The sequence below is a fragment of the Astyanax mexicanus genome, chromosome 2, assembly GCF_023375975.1.
Source record: "Astyanax mexicanus isolate ESR-SI-001 chromosome 2, AstMex3_surface, whole genome shotgun sequence".
NCBI classification, from domain to species: Eukaryota; Metazoa; Chordata; class Actinopteri; order Characiformes; family Acestrorhamphidae; genus Astyanax; species Astyanax mexicanus.
This window is the reverse complement of record NC_064409.1, coordinates 75,069,080-75,096,877: the sequence shown is the minus strand read 5'-3', so window position 1 is coordinate 75,096,877 and position 27,798 is coordinate 75,069,080. Positions and strand designations below refer to the sequence as shown.

The 27,798-nt window shown below is 41.6% G+C and overlaps 1 protein-coding gene across 1 annotated transcript in view; it reads right to left on the bottom strand.

The window, feature by feature from the left end:
- Positions 1 to 10,204: 10,204 nt before the first annotated feature.
- Positions 10,205 to 27,798, bottom strand: part of LOC103022920 (synaptopodin 2-like protein) — a 66,582-nt gene continuing 48,988 nt past the window's right edge. Inside the window, exons 3-4 of the mRNA XM_049475252.1 lie at positions 19,461 to 21,469; positions 10,205 to 15,655 (exon numbers count right to left, since the gene is read on the bottom strand). Of these exons, the coding sequence (XP_049331209.1) occupies positions 14,843 to 15,655; positions 19,461 to 21,469 (2,822 nt within the window). The 3' untranslated portion in view covers positions 10,205 to 14,842. The remainder of the gene's footprint in view (positions 15,656 to 19,460; positions 21,470 to 27,798) is intronic.

Below are 27,798 nucleotides of genomic sequence, written 5' to 3'. Positions count from 1 at the left end.
ATATATATATATATATATATATATATATATATATATATATATATATATATATAGTACGACAAAAAGGTTTGTCTTTTATAAATCTTTGGTTGTTCAGATCAGCAATTTCAGTTAATTATAACATATATCAGATAAACACAGTGATATTTGAGAAGAGAAATGAAGTTTATAGGATTTACAGAAAGTGTGCAATAATTATTTAATCAAAATTAGACAAGGGCATAAATGTGGGCACCTCTACCGAAAAAAATCCTTTTGCAGCAATAACAGCCTCTAAACTCTTCCTATAGCTTCCAATGAGAGTCTGGTTGAAGCTTCTGGTTGAAGGTATTTTGGACCATTCTTCTTTACAAATCATCTCCAGTTCAGTCAGGTTTGATGGTTTCTGAGCATGAACAGCCGCTTAAATCACACCACAGATTTATAGTAATAATAATAATAATAATAATAATAATAATAATAATAATAATCAGGTCTCATTCCAGAATTGTTCCTCTGCATGAATGCATTAATTAGAAGGGCTCTTCTCATTCAATGTCTTTCTTTTTATGATTTTTTTTTTCAATATTGAAGACTATATTAAAGCTATACAGGAACGCATGCAGAATTATTCTCTAAATAAAAAATGTTAAACAAAACAGAATTTTTCACATGTATCTTTGAGGACAGATCTGTACACTCTTGGTTTTAATTTTAATCTCAGTATCTTCATGATGTAGAGTCACCTGGAATAGTTTTCTCAGCATCGTGAAGGAAGGAGTTACTGGAGGTGCTGAACAATAGTTGCTGTTTTTTCTTCATGCTGTGAAGCTCCTTACTTGGCTTTTTAATTGTTTTAATGTCTTTAATATTAATCTACAATGTAAAAAATAAATTAAATAAATAAAGAATAAAGAAAAACAATGAACTTTTGCCTGGTACTATACATGATTAATTAAATGCCAGCTGGGATAGGCTCCACCCTACTATAATTAATCTATATCTAATATGAATATTTCTGTAAATTATTCAGTATTATTTTGATAAAAAGGGTCAACACTACACCTGTGCACGGGTAAAGGCACATAACAACCATCACTCAGAATCAGTACTGATCCTATTATATAATTAATATACCATATTTTCGCACTATAAGGCAAATTTAAAATCCTTTCATTTTCCCAAAAATCGTCAGTGTTCCTTATGTATGAATTTTACCAGTCAGGTATTAAGGAGCAGTAAAGTCAGTCCACTGAAGTACAGAGTTATACAGGAGTTTCAGTTTAGTTCTCCAACACCGAGACTGGAGCAGTATTAGCATTAGCCGCTAACCACGCTAAGCGCTAGCTCTTTTGCCTGTAGTCTGCTGCTAACCCGGCTAGCTGTATTAGCATTAGCGCTAGCTCTTTTGCCATTCAGAGGTGAGTATTATTGGCCTGTAGTCTGCTGCTAACCCGGCTAGCTGTATTAGCATTAGCGCTAGCTCTTTTGCCATTCAGAGGTGAGTATTATTGGCCTGTAGTCTGCTGCTAACCCGGCTAGCTGTATTAGCATTAGCGCTAGCTCTTTTGCCATTCAGAGGTGAGTATTATTGGCCTGTAGTCTGCTGCTAACCCGGCTAGCTGTATTAGCATTAGCACTAGCTCTTTTGCCATTCAGAGGTGAGTATATCAGACTGTAGTCTGTGTGTTTACTGTGTTAAAACAAGCTATGTGGGATGAACTGCTAGCTAATTTCGCCCTAGCTTACCAGAACACTCAGGGTTCCTCAGTGTAGCGCTGTCAGGCGGCATTAGCCGCTAATGCTAATGCTAATACTCCAGCTTACTGTAACTTAAATAAACAGAAGTGCTTTACTCACCCAAATGAACAGTTTTCAGGAGAGAAATCTGTGTAGATTAACATCCAGTGCTCATCTGACTTTAAAAGAAAATGTTTATTTAAGAATTACAGTTTTATTTAATTATCTTTAGCTTAGTTAACCTACCTTTAAACCCCCCACCCCCAAGCAGCGCGACCTGCTAAATTAGAAGATAAACACCCCAACACCCCTATTCCTTACTAGTGTCGCATAATGCACCTTTTAATCTGATGCGCCTTATAGTGCAAAAAATACGGTAAATTCTGATACTGATACTGTATATCTGTTCATTGCGTAAAAGAACACTAAGCTATTTCAGCTCCATTACGCAGGTCTGCACTGGTTACCAGGCCCTTTGTGAACTGGATCAGGTATGCTGGGTATGAATAGCTGAACCCGTGAAGAGCAGTGTGTTCCCGGGTGTCATGTCTGGTGCTGAAAGCACATCTGTGTCTCCCACATCCAGCTCTATCTGCGATTCTCACAGTAACAACTACAATACCCAGAACGCACCACTCCATGACACAACACACACTCCCGATCACATGACACGTCACATGACGCCACCAGGAAGCCCCGAGTACTGATTACTCAGAGTATTTAAGGACCATGCTCACGCTCACACCTCGCCGAGTATCTGTTTGGTAAATCCTACAATACAAAGCGTTTCTCTTGCCCTTGCTATTCTCCGTGTATGATCTTGTTTTTGTTTTCTACCGACTTTGATTTTTGCCTGCTCCCTTGTGTTGGATTACCGTGTATGACCTGGACTGTTTATTGTACTCTGGATTTTTGCCTACCCTGTGATACTGCCTACCTGTGTATGAACTCTGGACTGTCCTCCGGTTATGGTATGGTTTCTCTACACTGTGCATTTTTGGTACTGACCCTGTTTCTGTTGACTACCCCTGTCTACTCTATAACTTTAATAAAAGTTATTTTATTGTATCTGCACCAGTCTCATTCCTGTCTGGCCCTGACAAGATACTCGGCCGTAATGACAGAGACTGCGGATACAGAGTCTATTAAGTCTGGTTTGGCTAACCAGGGTCGGCTTCTAGGTCAGCACCAGCAAACGCTCGCTGGTGTGACCCAAGCTGTTGATGAGCTAGCACGCCACCAGGTTAACCAACAGCAGCAGCTAGCCGATATTATGAGTCACCTCCGGGGTTTGTCCACCCAGAACCCTAGCCCAGTGGTTAGCCCTATAGCCAGTCCTAACAAACCCACTACTCCCTTTTTCGCTGTGTGTAAACCAGAGGTCTATGACGGTAACACTGAGAAGTGTAATGGATTTCTGCTCCAGTGCTCCGTGTTTTTTAGCAACTCACCTCCTGCTTCTGATAAAGCTAAAATCGGGTTTATAATCTCTCGGTTGTCTGGCAAGGCTTTGGACTGGGCTACAGCTATTTGGGAAAGCATTTCTGAATCCAGCTACGACACTTTTTTGTCTATTTTTCGCAGTGTTTTTGATCATACACGCTATGGGCAATCTAGTGGAGAGCTTCTGATTTCCTTGAAGCAAGGTAAACTATCTGTGGCAGCCTTTGCTCTGGAGTTCCGTACGCTAGCTGCTAGCAGCGGTTGGAACGACCCTGCTCTCATCTCCATGTTTCGACACGGACTTAACCCCGAGATTCAAAGAGAACTTGCATGCAAGGACGACTCACTCACCCTGGATCAGCTGATCGCTCTGTCTATCCGTCTGGATCAGCTCCTTTCCCGTAAGCCCAAAGCTGTTAGCCACACTCCTGTGGTTCGCCCTGTGCAACTCCAGTCCGGGAATCCAGTTCCGGAATCTGTGCCTGCACCCAGCCCTGAGCCCATGGACATCACACGATCCAGACTATCTGTCGCTGAGAGGCAGCGTCGCATACGCCTTCACCTGTGCCTCTATTGTGGTGGTCCAGGTCATCTAAAGGCTAACTGTGAACTCCGGCCCAATTCTGCTCAAGCGTCTGCTCTGGGACAGCGCGTGGAGAGTACTCCACGCGCTAACGTGGTATGTACCCCTGTTTCTAAACTTAAAGAAAAATGTTTCGAGTTGCCTGTTATTATTACCACTCCAACGGATGTTTTTTGTGTCTCAGCGCTTGTAGATTCTGGGTCGGAGGGGAACTTTATCAGCCTGGATTTGGTGGAGGAGCACGCCATACCCACGAAAGTTCTCTCCAAGTCGATCTCCATCCATGCCATCGATGGAGAGACTGTACGCTCCGAACCTGTGACCCTGCAGACTCTTCCTCTCACCCTTCAAGCCAGCGCTCTACATGTGGAACAGCTCTCTCTCTATGTGCTCCCACGCACAGAACATCCACTGGTTTTGGGAGCGCCATGGCTAAAGACACACGACCCCGTCATTTCATGGAGCCTGGGAGACATCACTGCCTGGTCTCCTTTCTGTTGTGAGAACTGTTTATCTTTAATTTCACTCTCTTTGCAATCTACCTCTGTCGAAAGCCCTAATTCTGTAGATACCCCTGATATTCCCTCCGAGTACTATGATTTTTCTGATGTGTTTAGTAAAGCTAAAGCTACTGAGTTACCTCCGCATCGCCCCTATGATTGCTCTATTGATTTAATAGAGGGTTCTGTACTGCCCAAAGCTCGTGTGTACCCATTGTCTCGTGATGAGGAGAAGGCTATGGAAGAGTATGTTAGTGAAGCTCTTGCGCAGGGTTTCATTCGCCCATCCAAATCCCCAGTTGGTTCAGGTTTCTTCTTCGTGAAGAAGAAGGATGGGGGTTTGAGACCCTGCATAGATTACAGAGGCTTAAACGACATTACTAAAAAGTTCGCTTACCCGCTCCCGTTAATCCCAGCAGCTCTCGAACAGTTACGTAATGCCGTGTACTTCACCAAACTCGATCTCCGTAGCGCTTATAATCTCATTCGCATCAGGGAAGGTGACGAATGGAAAACGGCGTTTTCCACCACCAACGGCCACTATGAATACCTGGTCATGAGCTACGGTCTCGCTAACGCCCCAGCTATATTCCAGTCGTTTATGAATGACATATTTCGCGATCTCATTAATCACTCTGTTGTCCTTTTTATAGATGATATCCTTATCTATTCACCAGATCTCCCCACACACATTCAGCATGTCCGCCAAGTTCTCCAACGCCTGAGAGAACATAGTCTGTTTGCCAAAGCCGAGAAATGTGAGTTCCACACTCAAAGGGTCACATTTCTCGGCTACGTTATCAGTTCCTCCGGTGTCCTTATGGACGATGAGAAAGTAACTGCCGTTACTAATTGGCCAGTGCCCCAGACCATTAAAGAACTCCAGCGATTCCTTGGCTTCGCTAATTTTTATAGGCGGTTCATCCGTAACTTTAGCTCCATTGCTGCGCCCCTGACTGCTCTCACTAAGGGGGCTGCTAAAATCCTGAAGTGGTCAACCGAAGCAGATCGCGCTTTCAGTGAGCTGAAAGCTGCGTTCACTTCTGCCCCTGTACTTAGGCACCCTAATCCCGAGTTTCCCTTCGTAGTGGAAGTGGACGCTTCCGAATCGGGTGTTGGCGCGGTTCTCTCTCAGCGTAGTGGGTCGCCACCCAAATTGTTTCCTGTAGCCTTCTTCTCACGCAAGCTTTCCCCTGCGGAGCGTAACTATGGGATAGGGGATAGGGAACTTCTTGCTGTGAAATTAGCTCTAGAAGAATGGCGTCACTGGCTGGAGGGGTCCGTTCATCCGTTTACTGTGTATACTGATCACAAGAATTTGGAATACCTCCGCACGGCTAAACGACTTAATCCGAGACAAGCACGTTGGTCTCTTTTTTTCTCTAGATTTAACTTCTCGATCTCGTTCCGTCCGGGAAACCGTAATACTAAAGCTGATGCGCTGTCCAGGGTTTACAGCACTGTGGACAGCGTATCCCAGCCCCAGGAGGCTGAACGCATTCTTCCTCCCTCTGTTCAGATCGCAACCATTCAATGGGAGTTAGACGATCAGATTCGCCAAAGTAACGCTAATCAGCCCAATTCTGAGGACTGTCCTCAGGGTAAAACGTTCGTACCCGTTCAGTTTCGAGACAGGCTCATCACCTGGGCTCATTCCGCTTTAACCTCTGGTCATCCTGGTGTCACACGCACTTTACAATTACTCTCTGCCCGTTACTGGTGGGATTCTATGCGTGCTGATGTTCACTCTTTCGTTACCTCCTGCTCTGTCTGTGCGCAATGTAAAACGCCTAAAACCCTTCCAGCCGGTAAGCTACTACCTCTCCCTGTACCTGAGAGACCTTGGTCGCATATAGCGGTTGATTTTGTTACTGATCTGCCTGTATCTGAGGGTTATACTACAGTTCTCACTATTGTTGATCGTTTCTCTAGAGGGGTTAAATTTATTCCATTCCCAGCTCTGCCTACTGCCTTCCAAACTGCTCAAGCTATTTATATGCATGTATTTAGACACTTTGGTATCCCCGAAGATATTTTGTCTGACCGTGGTCCTCAATTTACTTCTCGTGTGTGGAAGGCATTTTTTGAACATCTCGGTGTACATGTCAGTCTCACTTCTGGGCATACCTGTCAAGTCTCCCGTTTTGGCCGGGAAACTACCGTATTTTACTCCTCTTTCCCGCCGTCCTCCCGTATTAATATTTTCCCGTAAATTTCCCGTATTATATTAAAATTAAAAAAACTTTATTATTGAGGAGACAGGGCACTGACCGATCTGTGTCTCTTAACCAATCGTGGTGCCGGTTCAAGGAGAAAGTCTCGCCTTTCAGGAGAAACAGCCAATCAGCTTGCTGGTTTCGCGGAGCGCAGAGGTATATCAGATTCTGATAATCTAAATTTAGTGTGTAAGTGGTTCACATGTGGTTATTTTAGATTTCTTGTAAACCTGTCTTAAAATGTAAGGAATACTAAATCTTGGTTGGGCTGGTGGGACGACTTTAAGCGGACGGAGGAAAATATCCCTTATTTTTAAATATAAAACTTGACAGGTATGCTTCTGGGTTCCACCCCACATGTAATGGTCAATGTGAGAGGGTTAATCAGGAACTCGGGAAATTCCTCCGCACATACTGCTTCAAACATCCCACTGATTGGTCACAATACCTCGTCTGGGCTGAAATAGCACAAAACTCCCTAGTTAACACTACCTCTGGCCTCACCCCCTTTCAGTGTGTTCTGGGTTTTCAGCCTCCTCTAGCTCCTTGGACAGCGGTGTCCACTGATGTGCCGGCTGTGGATGAATGGATGAAGCGCAGTGAGCAGGTGTGGGAAGACACGCATCGTAAAGTCTCTGAGGTACTGCGCGTGTACAAGGAGCGTGCTGACAAGCACCGTGGTGACAACCCAGACTACCAACCAGGAGATCGGGTGTGGCTCTCTACCCGGGACTTTAGGTTTGAGGGTAGTTGTAGAAAGCTCCTGCCTAAGTTTATTGGTCCTCTTAAGATTTTGTCACGTATTAATGAAGTTACTTACAAGGTGGAGTTACCCCCTCAGTATCGTGTTAATAATTCTTTCCATGTATCTCTCCTCAAGCCTATGGTCCCGGGTCCGCTCGCTGACGCTGCACCGGCTGATGTTCCACCCGCGGCTGTGGAGGGGGAGGGGTCGTCCACGTATGCTGTCCGGGAGGTGCTGGATTCACGCAGACGTGGGGGTGTACTCCAATACCTTATCGATTGGGAGGGGTATGGTCCGGAGGAGCGTTGTTGGGTGGCTGCCAAAGACGTGCTGGACCCTGCCTTGCTCGTGGAGTTTCATGCTCGTTTTCCTGGTAAGCCTGCTCCTAGGCCCCGTGGACGTCCCAAGCGTCCTCCGACCTCCTCTGCTCCAACTCGTCGGGTTTCTCGCTCTGGTGAGCCCCGTCTGTCTGGCACCTCCGCTCCGACACCTGCACCTCCCGCCGGTACTCCCTGTCCGCCGGGTGGTCGTCGCCGGGGTCGGCCCCGTTCTGCCTCCGCTCCGGGCCCTCAGGGGGAGGGTACTGTCATGTCTGGTGCTGAAAGCACATCTGTGTCTCCCACATCCAGCTCTATCTGCGATTCTCACAGTAACAACTACAATACCCAGAACGCACCACTCCATGACACAACACACACTCCCGATCACATGACACGTCACATGACGCCACCAGGAAGCCCCGAGTACTGATTACTCAGAGTATTTAAGGACCATGCTCACGCTCACACCTCGCCGAGTATCTGTTTGGTAAATCCTACAATACAAAGCGTTTCTCTTGCCCTTGCTATTCTCCGTGTATGATCTTGTTTTTGTTTTCTACCGACTTTGATTTTTGCCTGCTCCCTTGTGTTGGATTACCGTGTATGACCTGGACTGTTTATTGTACTCTGGATTTTTGCCTACCCTGTGATACTGCCTACCTGTGTATGAACTCTGGACTGTCCTCCGGTTATGGTATGGTTTCTCTACACTGTGCATTTTTGGTACTGACCCTGTTTCTGTTGACTACCCCTGTCTACTCTATAACTTTAATAAAAGTTATTTTATTGTATCTGCACCAGTCTCATTCCTGTCTGGCCCTGACACCGGGTCTGGAGTTCTGAAGTTCTCAACAGTCTCACCTTCTCTCTGTTCCTATCACATCTGACTCACATCATCACAAGCTGCAGGATTATTTAATATCTTTAAATGTCAAAATCAGAGTATCTTTACCAATCAGCCCCACAGAGATAGCACAGGAAAAGCTTCAGTATTAATAATTAATAATATACTGTTTTCAATTATCACTAAATGAGGTAACTGAGTTTTATAATCACTAATCAGTACAAACAACAGTGTTAATAATGACAGTTCAGTAGCTAAAGCTGTCTGATACACAATAGTACTTCCTTCATTTTAATCAGTAACTGATGCATCCTTAATAATCAATAATTAGTAAGACAAGCAGTCTTAGTAATCAGTTCATACTGAGGCAGTGTTATGTCTAATCAGTAATAACCAATACTCAGGCAGCTTTAGTAATCAACAATAGGAAACTGCAGAAGCCTTAATAGTCAATAATCAGTAATTGATGCTGTATTAATATTAGTAATAACAATTAGTACTTAGTAATAATAGTACATAGTTTATTATCCATAATAAATACTGCAGTTTTTTAATAAACAATAATCTGATAATAGACAATAGTCAGTACTATAGATCATAATCAGTAACATAGGATGTCTTAAATAATCAATAATCAGTAAGTGAGGCCATCTTAATATAAGTACTATTTATTTGTACTTAGTAATAATAGTCCTTGAAAGAGTTAGTTGATCAATAATACGTACCTCAGTATTTAGTAGTTTGGTAATAATAAGCAATAACCTGGTAATAGACAATAATTAAAAAGTAATATAGGATGTCTTAAATAATCAATAATCAGTAATTAAGGCTGTTTTATTAGTAGTACTAATGATTAGTAATAATAGTACACAAGACAAGACAAGTTAGTTCAATAGTACGTACTTTAGTACATAGTAGTTTGGTAATAATAAGCAATAATTTGGTAATAGAAAGTAACATAAATCATAATCAGTAACATAGGATATCTTAAATAATCAATAATCAGTAATTGAGGCTGTCTTAATATTAGTACTAATTATTAGTACTTATAATAATATGTAATATATAATAATAGAACCTGAGACAGTTAATCTATAATAATTAGCTTAGTTTGGTAATAATAAGCAATAATCTGGTTATAGAAAACAGTCAGTAACATAGATCATAATCAGCAACATAATATGCTTTTAAATCACATCAATCAATAATTAGTAATTATGGCTGTTTTATTATTAGTACTAATGGTTAGTAATTAGTAATTATAGTACCCGAGACAGTTAGTTGATCAATAATAATTAGTAGTACTTAGTATTTTGAAATTAATAAGCAATAATCTGGTAATAGACAAAAATCAGAAAGTAATATAGATAAATAAATAGTAATCAGTAATTGAGTTTTTTTAATATTAATACTATTTATTAGTACTTATTAATAATAGTACTCAAGACAGTTGATCAAAACAAAGTACCTTAGTTATAATTGGTAATAATAAGCAATAATATGGTAATAGAAATAATTAAGGTCTTCGTAATAAAAGTACTATTTATTAGTATTTAGTAATAATAAATTACTTTGGTAATAATAAGCTATAATTTGGTAATAAATAATATTCAGTAAAATAGATCATAATCAGAATCTGAAACGTACAGTATTTATCCATTATCAGTGACTGAGGCTGTCTTGTGTTTTTTTTTTTTTTTTGCAACTCAGGCAGTTACCTTAGGTTCACTTCATAATAAAAAAAAATTACCTTTTAATAATAACTCTTAATAATCAGTAACTAAAGCAAAATTTTAATAACTAATCATAACTCACACAGAAAACACACAACGTGAATGTTTAATTTGTGTTTATTTATAAATTACAGCACGTATGAGAGCGGGGTACTGAGTCCAAGATATAAAAATAAAAAAAAGTGATATTTAGTGTAAAAATGTGCTTGTAGAAGTTGGGATGAATAGCAGGGGGTGTGCTGGTTTTGACACAGGGCTGAAAAGCGTCGCTCAGACCAAGGAGGATATTCTAGCCTCGGGAGCCGAGTCACCCTGCAGCTGGTGTCCCTGTCAGTCAGGACATGTGGACAAGTAAGTGCTGGACAATCTGCTGATGTACCAATATAGAGTGTCGGGGCTCCAGGAGCAGGAGAAGAATCACTTTTGCATGTGCTGAGGTCCTGGGATGCCAACATACACTGACATGCCACATTTCATGGGATAGGAACTAGTGTCGTGTCCCAAGACTTTTGGCATGTCCCATGGTGGAAGCTGAGGAACACCGAGCTGTGAGACATATGTGTGAGGTTATACCTTCTGCATTGAATGGCCAGGTTTTCTGCAGTGCTGCCCATCATGCAGTAGTATGAACACAAACGCTTAGACTGGGAATTAGTGTATTTACCGTATTTTACACACTATAAAGCACAACTAAAACCGTTGCATTTAACCCCTGCTAAAGCAGCATTAGCCATTAACCACCATTAACCAAGTATATCAGTTAGCCACTAATGCTAAAGTTGCTGCACCTAGCCTTAGTGTAAATCTGGAAATCTAAGCTTACTTCAAATGAACGGAAGTGCTTTAATCAGCCAATTTTTTTTTTCAGGAGAGAAATCTGTGTAGATTAACATCCAGCGCTTGAAACATTTGAAAATGTTTTTTTTTTTTTTTTTAAGAATTACATTTTTGCTTACTTAGCTTAGCTTTACTTAGCTTAGCGGTGAGTCCTGCTAAATTAAAAGTAAAACATTAAGACACCTCTGTTCCTTATTAGTGTCGTATAATGCACCTAATCATTTGTTGTGCCTTATAGTGTAAAAATATGGTACTGTAACAGTAGGTTTACCATTATTTATAAACAGAAATATAGAAAATCGGAGGAGGATCTTTTACACTAATTAGATAATACTTCACAACATGATCAATTTACATACTCCCAGCCCATGACTTTTCAGGCATGTCAGTGAATGTTCCTCTTAAAATGCAGGACATATGATGTGAGGAATGTTTAGTTCTTAGTTATGACTGCTTATTATATAATTATATTACATTATCTGTGATTTAGAGAGAACCCACTAAAAGAATCCAGTCTGTTCTGTGAGGAGTACACCAGCTGAGTTGCATGCATGCTGTCGAGTACAAAAAGTGCAAAAAGTGAAGTTACAAATAAAAGAAAATACCCTCACATACACTTAGTGTTTGTCATAGTTGGCCTGACCATTTGTGTCCTAACATACAGCTTTTTGCCTCCACTCATTCAGAAATGGTAATAATGCAAATTGCTAATAAAGGCTAGTGCTAATTGTTTCCCACAGTGTTCATTCTGGTCTTTTAAATTTAGCTGAAGTATTTTGAAGCCCCAGTTTTAGATAACTAACTAACTAGCTAGTTAAAGTTTTGGTACTATGTGTAAAGCATAAGATGAAGGTCTAATAGCAATGATAATTTGTTTCTGTTTAATCTGTTTATTCTCAACCAACTTGGTTATAACAACCTTAACAGGTACGATTTTACTTATTTAATATTAATATTAATATTAATACCAGGCTCCGAGTGGTCTGAGAGGTTAAGCGCTGCCACTATGATCGGGAGATCCCTGGTCCGAATCCCGGTCATGCAGCTTGCCATCAGCTGCCGGAGCCCTGAGAGAGCACAACTGGTCTTGCTCTCTCTCTAGATGGGTAGATGGCGCTCTATCCCTACATCACTCCAAAGGGTGATGTGGATCAGCACAAGGCTGCATCTGTGAGCTGATGTATCAGAACCGAGTCGCTGCGCTTTCCTCCGAGCACACTGTGATGCTATTCAGTAATGCTGCATCAGCAGCAGTTCAAAAAGAGGCGGAGTCTGACTTTACATGTATCAGAGGAGGCATGTGCTAGTCTTCACCCTCCTGGTTTTGTGGCATTATAGGGGGAGTCCTAATGATGATAAGGTAATTGGCCTTGTAAATTAATATAAAATATTAATATTAATACCAATATTCCACTAGCAAGTTGGTTAATATCTTCCAAACCCGAGGCTTATTTTGCTCAATGCTTCTACAGGTCTCTAACCTCCCAAAAGTTCTTATCCCAAATGTCTGACTTCCATTAAAACTGGTTTCCCCCCTCATCTTAACTTTAACATTATGTGAATGAAGTGCATTATTTAGCCGTAATATGCTAGGCAAAGTGAATTACAGGCTCTAGCAATGTAGTCCATTATGTTTTGTTTTTTTTATTTCTACAGTTTACATGACGTAATTCAGTATGCAAGCCTCTAGACTCAGTTCTATATTCTCCCGATAATGCTTTACCTTGTATTTTTTGCATATTTTAAGCATTGTGAATGGTAAAATCATCAGTATATACAGACACATAGGCATGTAAACAGTATATTGCAGAGTTTTCGGTTAAATTGCAAGTCACCAGCATTGTCCATATGGTTTGCACTCGAAAAAAGAAAAGCATAGTGCCATAATCCCTTGTTTAAACACCAGCTCACATCAACTTTGTACATACTGTAACTCATATACAACATTCATGACATCCAAAGTGAACTGTCAACTGTCAACTGTCATCGTTATTATTATCCTATTAAACTTTCAAAAACGACAATCATCCATTATGTACCAATAGATTCCTTCCACATTTGGTTTGTGTCAGACCCAAAACTTCATCCACAAACTACGTTCTTGTACTCTCAAATCTTTGCAAAGCAACTCTATGTAAAAAAAAAGCTTGTTTTAGAATTATACAAGAAGAGACAACACAGAAAATAAGACCTTCTAGCACTGCTGTGAAGGTTCTTGCATGTTGGTTATTTCTTTGGTCACTAGAAGCAATGGAATGTCTTTGGTTAAGAACTGTTCCAGTCCATGTACTGCATAGATTATCAAAATAACTGCCCGTGTAACATACCTATGTAGGGCTTGTAAGAAAAGCCCAACTTTAGACACTTAGACCATAAACTTTTGTCCATGAATTAAGGTTGACTGTAACAATAGGGGCCAAATTAGGAAGCCCAACTTGGTTTCCATTCAAAGTCCATGGGAACCCACTTAGCCCATGTTTCGCCTGTGTGAACACCACATGAGCATGCTGACTGTATACAGTAAGGTGCAAAGGAATTGAAGAAATGTCTTCAGGTGCAAAAGTGCCCATTACCAATCCCTTCAAGAGCTAAATCAGATGTGTACGAGTTGGTAAAACACAAAGCAAAGGGGTGAAGTTGGTGTCTTGATGACTGGGACTGAATGCCACTGAATTAGAAGATAAAGTATTTTCATTATTGCTTCATAAACCCAAGTCTTCAACACTGGCAGTTAGCAAATCCCAAACTCCAGCATTACATTCTGAAATTAAAGGCCACTTTGGAATTAAAACAGCAGGAATAGAACGGCCCAAGAGTCTCTAGTTTATAGTCCATTCGCTGCTCAATTGGACATCAACCCTTTCAACCTTCCTGCAGAGTTGAGGTTCAACCCAAATCTTGTCTGATGACCAGCTTCCAAATCCATGTTCTGTACTCAATTGGCCATCCACCCTTTCAACCTCCCTACAGAGTTGAGGTCCAACCCAAAGCTGAACCATACTAAGGGCTTGTTGACTTGCTTGATGCCTAGCTCCAATTCCGTCCCATTGACATAAAAAGGTAGCATCAGTTGCAGACAAGTTCTGTATTCCATTGGCCAGCAGCCCTTTGGACCTTTGGGCAGGGTAGAGTTCAAATCCAAATCTGAAACACAACGTACAAATCCATTCCATAAAACCAAAAAGGTTGAGTACTCGCAACAGCTTGCATCAGTTAGAGGCTTGTTCTATACTCCATTGGCCATCAAGTTATCCAACCTTCCTGCAGAGTTAAGGTCCATCCCAAATTTGAAAAAAATATGTTTCATTAAACTGCATAGGTTGAGTACTGACAGGAGCTTGTATCTGTTTGAGACTTGTTCTATACTTCATTGGCCATAAGGCCAATCAACTTTTCTGCTTGCATTGAGCTTCAACCTAAATGTGAAATGCTTGAGGCATTACAATTAATTGCACTGGTAGAATAATGACATGAGTTTGAGGCTTGATATCAAAACAATACTGAAGTTCCCATAAATCACAAGAATGCCAGGTATTTTAGTTCACTTGGTACAACCAATATTTGACTATGAAAGTTTGGTCCCACATTTGGTAAGAAGCTATGTTTAGCAGTCAACATCTTAAAGTCTTGTTTGCTTTTGCCTGGTCACTTGACAAGAAGGTTAATCCCAGGTACACAAGTCTATTCTTTAGGATATTGCAACTGAGGAACATCCAAGGTAGCAAGGTAGCATAGCAAGTTTGGGATTGGACTTTAACTCTTTAGGCAGGTACATTTCCAAGAGGGTAGTTGAAGCCCATTGCAGGTGGTCCATCAACATTTGGTCCACTGTCTTGGCCAGTTTGTCAGTTTATCAGTTTGTCATCCAGCATCAGTTTGTCATCTCCCATAGCCCTTTCATCCTACAGGTCTTCGGACATTCCTCCTCTTTTCACTCTCAGACTCCCAGTCCAGCCACGTGGGCAGGTGTTGTAGCTGCGCACCCCAGATGAACGCACACCCGAATCCTCGGATTCCAGCGAGGCATCAGAATCGGTGAGCGACCGGGTGTTGTAGAGTCGCAGGGGGGACCGCACCATGCCTGTAGGAGTAGGCGGGGGGCTGGTGAAGGTTGGGGACTGGGCCCCCAGTGAGCGAGACTGAAATGGACTCACAGGTTTGTGTTCGAAGGGCAGGATGCTGCTGCTTACAGGTGACATAGGAAGACTGTGTCCACTTAGAGCCCCAGGTGAGGGGCTGTTTTTCCGCTTGGCTGCATTGATGATGTTCTTGGCCAGGAGGCGGTGATTGGCCTTGGTGTCCTGGGGGCTGATGGGGGATTGGCACCTTGTCTCCCAGGGTGGAGACACTGGAGACGTGGCAGTGCGGTTGTTGACAGGCCTGGAGAATGGTGGGACTGGGTTGGTGTTTTGGAATGCTCTTGGGGTTGTAGGGGAGGTGATGGGGTTTTTGATTGACTTTGGGGTTGGTGAGAAGGTAACCGGATCATAGAAGGGTCTTGGGGATGATGAAGAAGGGGATGGGGAGGATGTCACTCGGTTATGGATGGGTCTAGGGGGTGGGGAGGTGACCAAAGTGCTGCGATGGCTGGTGGGGGACCAAACTGGACTCGAGGGGCCCTCAGGGCTGCTGAGGCGGCGTGAAAGGTTGGGCGTCCAGGGCGTTGGAGTGCTTGAGCGGCTGGATGGAGCTGCAGTTGGTAACTCTTCCTTAACCTAAAGACAGACAGAACAAAAAGACATTAATCTCACTTATGTAACAAGCTTAAATTACTGCTTACTTATCCCACAGCAAGGACAGGCAATCATTTTCCAGATGCATGTTAATCCAAGAGGTAATAAGAAATCGCTGAAGGCAACAGCAAGTCACATAATGTCTCTTTTAGTTATCTAGGATGCCTAATTTAAGTCATGAAGATTTTAATCCAGTTAGAACTGGGCAATGCCTCTTCAGGACAGGCTTTGACAACCCTTTTCCAAGCCTTAAAAAATGATGATCCAACTGAATATACTCATTAAGCATGTGATTTAGATTAGGCCAAGCTTAATCTGTGTCCAGAAAACATGCCTCAGCTCATACAAATAGGCCAAATGAAGCTCTTTGTGCTCATGCCAACCAGCTACTGTGACCGAATATGTTTCAACAGGATCAGGAAACCAATAAACACCAAACCCCAAACGCCAAACGCATCCACAAGAACTATTCTATGTTAAAAAAGCATCTACAAAGTCTACAAAGCTGCAAGCAGTATTTTGGAGTGTTCCAAGTAAATATAGCAAGCTCTATTTAATCTCCAGCGTTCTCTTTTTTTTTCAGCATAGTGAGCCTTCGTGCCCTGTTCAGGTTACCAGCATGCAAGCCAACGGCACTAACCTTTGCTGAGATATGCGTTTACTCTGCTGAGCCTGCTGGGTAGGTTTTCACTTCCAGAGAACATTTATACCATGTGAGAGGGAGGCCAGGGGTCAGCCTGGCTGAAAGCAGGGGTTCGGGCCCTGTGGTGCAGGATCAAAACACTGGAGTTCTCAGCTATGTTTCAGTATTGATTTTAAAATCCTTGTACTTTTCTTGGAGTCTGTAATAGTCTAATGCGCCTTGTCTTGCTAACTCTTTCTAAGTGTCTTAAAAGTATTTTAAGAGTATTTTAATTCAGCATTACTGAAATAAGTTGAATTTACTTAAAACATTTGAGGAAACCAGTTGCCTTAAAAAAAGGGTAAGTAATGGGGAATGTGGAAACTCAAATTAGAACATCAAGTTATTACAACTAAAGAGGAAGTTGATTTAACTTTTTTATTTATTTTTGTTATACTGTAAGACCGGATAAGTTGAGTTTACTTAACATTTTAAGGCAGCTGGTTTGCTCAGTTTTTTTAAGTAATAGGGAATGAAAATTTGAGTCAGCATAAATTAAAACATCAACTTATTACAACTAAAGGGGAAGTTGATTTATTTCTAAGGTATCCCAGGGGGAATCACTACACACTGATGGTGAGTGTTAGTCAGAAACTGTTGGACACACCCAGTATGCAAATAGATTGTGAAAGAAGCCAATGGAAAAGAAGCTGATAATGGAAACAGACTAAACTCAGTTATTGTAAGTTGGTTCAACTCAAAGATCTCAGTTTGAATAGTACAGTATATGTGCCCACAAATGTTCAACTAACTCAAAATAGTTGAGTATTGTTTAGAAATATCCAATTTTATGTAAAACAGACTTAAATAATTTGAGTTAAAACAACGTATGGGTTTACAGTGTAGGAGTATACAATAAGGCAAATAAGGCAAATGTTTCACCCACTTGAAATGTTAATTAACTGCTTTTTTAGGCTCATTACTATGTTAAATTACAATCTGTGGACAAAGGTATTGTGATCTCTTAGTCATTACAATCAAGGGTTTATTTAGGCCCATAGCTAAAGGTGAATGACCATTTTCTCTGCCTTTAGTGAATGGGTCATCTTAAAGCATTGTTCTTCAGTCGTATTTATAAAAGGGCCAGTGTGGCTTTAGGTTTTCATTCCAGCCGAGCAAAAGTTCATGTTATCAGTTGTTTAAAGACTGACCAACTGATTAAACTGGTGTAATGTCTGGCAACACAGTAGCAATGGCGGCAAGGGCGGTGGCTGAGCAGGCAGAGCAGCTCTCAGCAAAAGAGGAAAATTTGGGCATTAGCATAAAAGATGCTCCCGCTACTATAAGTCTAATGTCTAGCTGCATTTTGGCTTGCCAGAATAATAAATGCTTCCAGAGAACATTTATACCATGTGAGAGGGAGGCCAGGGGTCAGCCTGGCTGAAAGTAGGGGTTCGGGCCCTGTGGTGCAGGATCAAAACACTGGAGTTCTCAGCTATGTTTCAGTAGTGATTTTAAAATCAATGTTTCAGTATGTTTCTGTTACCAATATTAATGGTAACAGAGTGACCGACAAGACACGAACCAAATGTAACAGGAACCATAGGCTTAATATGACTGGTTGTGGTTTGCACTATATAGGTTTTAGTTTAGGTAAAAGTTTTATTTTTATTTTTTATTTATATTGTTTCTATTTTTTATAGACTTAATTTGTGGGAGAAACCAGTGTTTTGAAGTTTGCGTTATGTAATTTTATAAAATTATTTTTTTCTTTAAAATATTTAAAAATCTCGTCTCGTTCTCATAAACCCAGTATCATGTCTTGTCTCGTCTCATGAGATAAGTGTCCCGTCACACCCATAGTAATTTCCCAAAAAATGTTTTTTTTTGTATCTGCTGTTGATTAATTATTGGTGCCTATGGGTTTTAAATAGAATGTCATAAAAGCTCTGGTAGGTGTTATGTGTAGGTGTCCTAATACTTTTGCCCAAATCTGCTGTTAGAAAGACAAAAAAGGGTAACTGTCTCTATATGTTAATGCCTTGGGTTTAGAATAGGATGTTATAAAAGGTCCTGTAGGTCATGTACAATAAAGAATGTACAATAAAAAAAGGAAATGAAATGAAAACATACTGTAGGTAAGCAGGAAAGAAAAAGTAGCATAGAGGTGTTAAAGCAGCGAGGAAAGAATAAAGAGGCCAAAGGACAGAGTTGTGTTGTGTTGTTGTGTTTTAATGAAGAAGAAAACAGAAGATCAGAAAAGAAAGTAGTAAAAGAAAGAAGCATAAAGCATTCAGAGAAGGAAGTCTTCAGTGGAGTCTAATTCTCTAATAAATCTACTCTGAAATAAAAATGCTAAACAAACCCAACACACACAGGCTTCCCTGCTCATGTCATGTCATTAAAGCATGGGAAGACAATTATGTTTTCATTATGTGGAAATATTGCATTCTTGCATCAAAAACAAGCATTTGGTACGTCTGAGAGACAGTAAAGGAGTTCCCTCACTTCTTCTGTCATGTCTCTCTACTCATATTAAATTACAAATCATAGATCATAAGCCCGGGACAACATCTGCTAAAGTGCTTTAGAAGACCAGAGCAGACTCAAGCTCAACCTAAAGACCCACCAGAAAGGTTTTTGGCCTAAGCAGAACTAAAGCATCTTCAAAATACGAGTTGCACTAAATTAATACGGCTTCATTTAGTGACTTGTCCAAAAATAAGACACATATTTAGTGGGAGCTGCAGGCCACGAGACTCAAAATAGCCCTCTGGTGGCCGGCGCAGTATGGAGGAGTTGCCGTTTCTCAGAAGACTACCTGATGTTTATTGCCTCCCCATGCAAAAGTGGGAAAATAAACTACTACAGTCAAGCATATTTCTTCATTAAATCAGGGACGAAAGGAATCCTGGACGCCTGAAGAAAATAATAAACTGTCTCTGTGTGAAAATAATCTATAGTGCCTTCTTTTTCCTGGACTGTCTCCCATTGCTGCATGTGCTTGTTTCGTCTGCTATAATTGCACAAACAGCACGGTATGTCCCGTGTTAGGCCTCGTCACGTGTTTCACTTTGGTCTGTAGAGTGCACTGAATGAGTAACAAGAGCAGCGGAAAATTTACAGAAGAAGAGAAGTAGGCTAAAAGTAGGAAGGCTTCCACACCTGTGGGGCAATTCCAGCTTTCTTGGCAGAGAAGGTTGGCTTGGGTGCCTGTGCAGCCGACCTCGGTGAAGCCACACGTTCTGGCGCTAAACCTGACACAGGAGTTGACTGGAGGCCACTGCTCATGGACCCTGGAGGCATCATGGTGGGTGAGAAGCAATGGGCAGATATGTAGGCAGCTGAGGGACTGTACTGGGTGGTGATGGGGCTTGCTGGGAGAGAGGTCTGTCTGGGGAAGGAGGATCCAGCCAGTACAGGTTTTGGTGGTGGTGCTGCTTTTGGAAGGGTGCTCATGGGGTCCTTGGTTGGGTTAAGGATGAACAAGGAGGAACTGAGCTGGTACGGTTGGTGCCTAGACAGTTCCATTTCCACTCTGCTGCAGCCATTCTCCAAAGCTGGGGTTTCTGGCACTGGAGGTGGAATAGATACTTGTATCTTTGCTGGAACATTCTTCTTCTGCGTGGCCTGCTTGACTTTGAGAGATTTCGTAATCTCTGCACTGATATTGGAAGAGCTGACGATAGCCTTGACTCGACCCGGCATGTTTGATGGATACACCCAAGAAGGAGGCAGGGATGAAGTCGGAGAAGGAGACCTCGGACCGGCTTTGTGTTCATGGACATACTTCTCCATCCTGGTCTGACGCTTGGCAAAAAGCTCTGCTCCCTTACCAGATGCATCAGTCAGGGCTTGCTCTGGCTTGTGCTCCATCCTGCTGCGAGTCCTTGAGCTTTTGAGTGTGGAGGCCCACTCTGGCACCAAGGCCTCCTCCACTCCGCCCCCATCTTTGGCTAGGAAATTGGAGGCCTCTGCACCAAGGGCAAGCAGCTCCTCTTCTGGCTGTTGTGGCTCTGGTTGTCCCCTCCCTCTTCTCATCTGATCTGTCCCCTGGACCAGTGACAGAAGCTCAGGGTTTGGAGCTAACTTGGGCTTCTCCTGAAACGTGAACATGGACTTGCGCGTGGACCTCCGCACAACGCCTTCATCCAGAATTCCCGTACGAATGGGAGTCAGCGACCTTCTCTCGCTCAAGAACTGAGGGACAAACAATGGCCGAGGTGCAGTCGGGGGAGCGTAGTAGGTGGGGGTGGGAGGAGGTGATGTGACAGACATGGTGGAGGGTGGTGGGTTTGAATGGATAGACTGAGGTGGGCTCATGTAGGTGGGAAGCGGAGGGGTTGGGTACGAAGGTGCAGGAGGTGGAGGGGAGAACGCTGGTCTGGATAACACTGGGAAAGGTGGATCGACACGGGTTGGTGGTTGTGGGTCAGAATATGCACTGCTGAGTGGTACCTGGTTAGAGGTAAGTGGAGGAGTTGAGTAGGAGAGTGCTGGAGGGATGTCTGGAGCAGGACTCCCAGAACTAGCCATGGTCACCGTGGCTGGAGAGAAAAAGGGTCGAGCTGTCCTGTTCACGATGGTTGGCTGCTTTGCCATTGGCTTGGATGCATCTCCATTGGGTTGTGCGCTGTGGCAGCCGTTCGGCATGTCTTTAAAAGCCTCTGCTTTTAATTCCAGTTCCTCTCGTTCATCTTGATCAAGAACTGCAGTGGTACTGTCGCCAAGAGAGGTAACCTCATCCTTTGCTTCTTCAAGTATCTCCTCATCCTTCTCATTTACAGGGAGAAAGTGTCTGTCTCCTGCACTGTCCTCCACATCTGCCAGCTCACGCTCTACCTCCCCTGCTTCCATGTCACGTCCCTGCAGGACTTGCGTTTGACTGCGTCTGTGATTCTGTGAGTCTTTGAACTGGTTGTCAGGCGAGTGGTCTCTGTCCCATGTCAATGTGCTTGAAGCAGGAGAGTACGGTTCATTCCTGGACTCGTTGTTGCCTCCTCCTCCTACACTCACTAATGTGAAGGCATTCACCCTCTGTCTCCGTCGATTAAAAAGCTGGACGCCTCTGGAGTTGGGGTTGGACGAAATGGTCAGCTGTGCAGCAATGATCTGACTTCGTGTTCGTGCTTCCTTCAGCTCCTTCTCTGAGAGACTGGCACTTCGGCTGAGGTCTGCAATTACAGAAAAAAGACAGCAGAAAAAAGGTCAGACCAGAAATACAGGCAAAAAAATTGATGTCTATACAGTGACTTCATTGCTTGCGCACAGTCTAACCCACATGCAAGGCTAGTGCTGTTCCCCCCCTCAGTTAACAAGGAGCATTGTGAGGTGTTGCTCAACAAAGCTCGTAAATGTCTGACTCGCTGTGAACCACCAAGCGCAAACTATTCACAAGCCTGGTGAGGCATATACTATTTTGACACCCATATAATCTTTCCTGCTGCATGTGGTTCTGATTAGCAGCATTCTAGCACGGCAGGCCCGAGGTGATACATATTGTAGCTCGGGCCCTGTTTTGCATTAGAGCATCTCTAAACGAAGCCTGGCGACTCCTACTCTGTCTTTATTTTCATTACCCCCTCGTTACTGTCATGAGAGTTTGGGATTTGCCTGAATGTTAGCCATATGGGATCTCCTAATAGCGAGGGCCCAGTGCAGTTGTCTCTTTGTATTAAACATTTCAAACGGTAATTTAATGTTAGCTCCACTGAACAGATTCAAACCACTCGATACATTAGCAGCAAAGTCATCCACTGACTTTCCAATTGTCTAACTGGCTCTGTCTTTGTCTTTTAAAACATGTAGGCTATAGAAGTAGTCTTTTCACATTGTGAATACAGATGTTTTCAATTTTAACAAATAAAAAATTTCTCCCCAATTAGTTTCGTAGTCACTTGACGAAACTAATCACTAGGACTTCCAGGATCACTTGTACTTCTCCCAACCAGAGATGAGCACATGACTCACAGTTAAGACATATACAACAAATAGATCACAGACTTGACTTGCAACTCAAACCTCATTCATGGCTCAACTCAAAATAATACAGGATCAAATAATACATGATACATTTCAAGGCTCGAAAATACTTAATGATAAAAAAAGTGTCTTTTTTATCATAGACATGGTGTGGGAAAGTTAGAGGAAGTTACTTTATTCTGTTGACTTGTGCGAAGCGAACAAAGCAGTGTAGCATCCTGGGAAGAGTATCAACATTTAAAGAAGGTGGGAAACGAAATATAAGACTCTGGTTCACACTTCATATGGTATCTAAAAACACCCCCTTATTCTTTGGCTTATAAAAAGCTGCTTAGCCATCATTCCAGCTACATTCCAGCATATGCTGTATGTCTAAAAGTTTGTGGACACTCCTTCTGACGAATTTAGTTATTTTGAAGGAGAAATCCAGTGTGAAATGGATCTGGGTTGTAGTAACACATATTAAAGAGTACAAACTTTTATTGAATAGCCCACCTCTGTTCTCCCCCAGAATTCCCAAATATAGCACTTTTAGCCGATGCTCCCAAAAGGCTTACAATGCAAGTTCATAGCATTGTTCATGTAATCCCAATTTTTACACCATTGACAAGCTCAGAGTAGCTCCACACATTATTGGTAGAATTCTGATGGCCCTGGCCTTTAAAACGTGGCACTAAGAGCTTTTAAAAGTCCACATGTAGCTTATTAAAAAACAATTTTAATACACAAATACCCTGAGGTAGTTGTCTAGGAGCCATCACCAAGTCCATTTTACATGTAGTTGCACCCATTGCTGACATAGATGTGCAAATGCACACACATTGACTTAAGTCTTGACTTGACGATGACTCAAGCCTCTGTAACTTGGTCAGGTTAACCAGGTCAACTCTGTAACTTGACCTGGATTTGAGCCTAAACAGACTTTTTACTTGGAATTGATGAGCCTAAAAACTCATGACTTGATCTGGGCCCAATCACATTTCACCCCTTGGCCCTACCACTTACCCCTTCCCCTTGTTTTAGAGTGTAACCCTTTCCCTTGGAACAGAGTTACAAGGGGAACGGGTGAAATCCTAAACCCTAAGAATTGAGACAACCCTTCAAGCACCCGATACGTCATCAGTAACCTAGCTGCTGCTGCTGGTTACCTAGTTAACTTTAGGGTGTATTTTATTGTATATCTTCAGAAAGGGGGGAGATGGTGCAGAAAAATAATTATTATTGTCCATTACTTAAGTCCTCTGTGATGGGGAGCTGAAATTAGCTTTGATTAGCTTTTATTTTTTTGTTTCCATTCCACCTTAAATGCTGCAGCCCCTGCTGTGTGTTGCAACATTTAAGGTGGAATGGGAAAGTTAGCCAGCTAGCTACTGGCTAACTACTGGAGATCTTTTATTATGCTTGTTATGTAGAATTTGGCCATAAAACATTGAAACAACACATTAAATTATGGTAATATAGTGTTAATCATTACTTTTAACAAGGAAAATACTTACATTTGTGGGTTTCCTTTTGTATGTTGGTTCTGCTATCTTATCAGTAATTCTCAAACCCCTCGGTTTAAGGTTTGCATCTGAAAATCCCCATCCCTTCCCCATAACCTACCCCTCCAGCCTAACAAGAATCGGGACACCCAGGTAAGGGGTAGGGGCCAAGAGGTGTAATGGGATTGGGCCGTGGAAAAGTGGCAGATACCCAGGTTGGACACATAAGCTACAATAGTAGTGATTAGAGGAAAAAACACCATCTACCCACCCAGAGACATTATGGTTAACTGTGCTCTCTCTGAGTCTGGCTGCTGATGGCGAACCATAGGGTCAGCTTATAATCATCTGCTGAGACCCTCTTAGAAACGGTTAATTCAGAGTTCCAGCAAACCCCTGCACTATTTTATGTAAATTAAACCCCAAAAACAAACAAATAAACCAAAAAAACCCTTTTCAATGATCTGAAACTCATGCACACCTCAGTGGACGGTGATAAGCTTTTCCAGCTTGTTGTTTTAACGGTCCACAAGAATGAGGGGAATGTAAGTGACTGTGAAGCTCTGGCAAAGAGAGATGTTAAACAAGCATCTTTCTGTTGAAAATGGAAGGGGTTTTATTGTCTGGCCGTTTAGAGCTCCCATTCCTTGCTGCACAAAGTATTTCCTTTAGCACGCGTCTCCAGTCCCTCCCTTAGCATTCCTCAACTGCCGAGAAAATTCCCTGCCTCGCTCTGTGGCATGCTTGCTCTGTGACGCTGGACAGTTGTCTGGCCCCATTAACATCATACTGGACATGCGCCTCCAAAATAACATTTAAATGCTTAGTTCTTTGATTGAATTACAATTATATTAAATTCTTACCTGTCCCTATGCCTATTATACAATTCTTTACACTGTAGTTACGATGTCATTTATATTAGAGTTTTCATATTCAGTATGTGACATATTTTGCCAAATCGGTACCATTTCTGTCCTCAGGAAATTACATGTATATATGTGCACACAAAATAACTTTAAAATACATTTTATTATTAAGCATAGTGTCATGTACATTGACCTAATTGGAAAAGTAAGATACGTAATTAAAAAGTTAATAAAAATACTTTTTGTTACTTGTCTCCACTCTAACTATAAACTTTACCATACAAAATATACTTATTAAAATCTTTTAGAGATTTTTTTTGCATTGTTGTAAGACTCCAAATCCCATCTATGCTTTAAAAAATATTTTTCTCACACTTTAAAATACACATTTTAGTTGTGTCCCTGGGTTTTACTCAGTCCTGTTACCATAACACATTACCCTGATCATCTGAAACATCTGGAACATTCTACAACAGTCACATCTACAACAGGAAGTGGTTCTTCTGAAGACCATTAGAAGTTCCCTCATTTGTTTTTCTGTAAATTTGATCTTATTGTAACTATGACTGAGGAGATCAATCTCAACGCTCTGTCCTGTTACCCAAAATCACTAGAATGTGCTCAGTGTCCTCATGCTATTAGCATAGCCACCATTTTGCTATTTTTCATGTTCTTGCTAATTCTAGGGTAAAATTTCAAAACAGGAGTGAGTGCCAGTAACAGGAGTGAGTGCCAGTAACCGGAGTGAGTGTCAGTAACAGGAGTGAGTGTCAGTAACAGGAGTGAGTGCCAGTAACAGGAGTGAGTGTCAGTAACAGGAGTGAGTGTCAGTAACAGGAGTGAGTGCCAGTAACAGGAGTGAGTGTCAGTAACCGGAGTGAGTGCCAGTAACAGGAGTGAGTGTCAGTAACAGGAAAGAGTGTCAGTAACAGGAGTGAGTGCCAGTAACAGGAGTGAGTGCCAGTAACAGGAGTGAGTGTCAGTAACAGGAGTGAGTGCCAGTAACAGGACTGTCAGTAACAGGAAAGAGTGTCAGGAACAGGAGTGAGTGCCAGTAACCGGAGTGAGTGTCAGTAACAGGAGTGAGTGCCAGTAACAGGAGTGAGTGTCAGTAACAGGAGTGAGTGTCAGTAACAGGGGTGATTTTTTTTTGTCATAAATATCAATTATTTAAACTTGTAGTAAAACATTTCTTTAAAATGAAGAGAAAAATCATAGGAATTAGTTGACTTGCTTTTATACATGCTTTTTAAATGTCACATTTTTTGTGTCACATGAGTTTTGTAAAGATAAAGCTGCCTGAGTTTGACCAGCACATGTTTTGAATAGTTAAATATATGTGTTATTAGATTCAGAGTTGAAAAGAGATGAAAAGATAAGTTTATTTTGAAGAGTTACAACAGGCAAATGGCACAGTATTGTGTTGATATACACTGTACAGGCACTGTAATCAACAATGCCTACTGTATATTTATGCATAATAAATATTTACATTATAGTTTGTTTTTCCTTGTTAGAGACACTTAGACTTAGTAAGACAAGCTGCTGTAGCTAAAACAGCTAGAACAGGTTTCCAACCATACATGACACCTAATGCTGATATACAATTCTGCAGTGTTTTACGTGCTTTTTTGTGATGTCATAAAAGAACCAGTTTTGTGTGAAGAACCTTTAAACTGTGGAAAAACTTATGAGTGTTCTGATACATTAGCTCACAGGCGCTTTGTGCTGATCGACATCACCCTTTGGAGTGATGAGGGGAAAGAGCACCATCTACGCTGCTCTTAAATGGAACCAGTTAACAGAGAGCATTAGAAGAGCTCCAACACTAAACATGTTTAAATCCAGACTGAAAACCTACATGTCTGAACAGGCCTTTAGCTCAGCTTAAAACACTGCAGCTCCGCCCACTTTTATTCTGTAACGGCACTTTTATATTATGTTTTATTCATGCTTTATTCTTATTAATTCCTTGTTGTTCTTTTACATGTTTTTAATTTAATTCTCTTTGTTTTAATCATGTTTTAATCAATCATGCTTTATTCTTATTTTAGTTTTTATTTCCATTTTTACTGTTAATCTTTTACATGTTTTTTTTTATTTTTATTTTTTTATTTGATTTCTCTGTGTATTTTCTAATTTGTAAAGCACTTTGAATGACCGTTGTGTATGAAAGGTGCTATATAAATAAACTTGCCTTGCCTTGCCTTGCCTTACTGTACCCACCCAAAAAGAGCAAGACCAATTGTGCTCTCTCAGGGCTCCGTCAGCTGATGGCAAGAAATCTATTTTGTAAAATGAAGCAGGTAAACCCAAGAAGAAAGGAAAAAATAAATAAATAAACACACCACTCCTCACACAGGATCGAACCCGTGTGTCAGGGTTGCGGCCCAATACACTACCGCTGCCCCAGCTAGTGAATTGGGACACGGCCAGGGAAAAAGGCCTTATAAGGAGATAGTGAGCCCGAGAACGGGCGAAAAAACAAGAATGGGCGGAAACTAAAGTCACACCGAGATCGACAGAGAGAGAGAGGGACAGGGGAGGGATGTAAACTAAAGCTCACCAGAGAAATCTTTTATTTAATTTATTAAATTTTTTCATTATAGTTCATTATAGTTCAAACAACCTCACGGGCCAGATGTTTCACACTTGTTACACATCTGTAGCAATAGAAATGCTCAGAAACATTTTAGCATTGGCTTATATTGAGAGTTAAGAAGTTTTATTCACTGTCATGCAAAAGCCTTAAGGGCCCTATTTTTGCAAACTATAGTGAACAGGTCAATTGCACACTGAGCAGCTGTATTTAGGGTGTGTCAGTGAGTCTTTGGTATCGTGAGGGTGCAAAAATATGCCTTGCGTGGCTTGAAAATACTTGCGCAAAAAGGCATGTTCTGATTATCTTAATTAATCATGAAATAAACCATTCAGTGTGCCAGTCGTCATTTCCTTCGAGAGCCAGATGAGCTCTGACTTTGGCGCGTTGGTATCTTAACAGTGTGGCACATTTACTTTTCTCTGCAAAAATAAAACTGAAAATAAACTGAGACTGAGATTGGCGCACTAGCAGATAATTTAAGGGAACAGCAATGTTTTTTTTTTATTCTTTATTCTGTTTATTGCTGATGTAAAATCTGGATTTGTGCATTTTGTCCAAAATGGTCAATT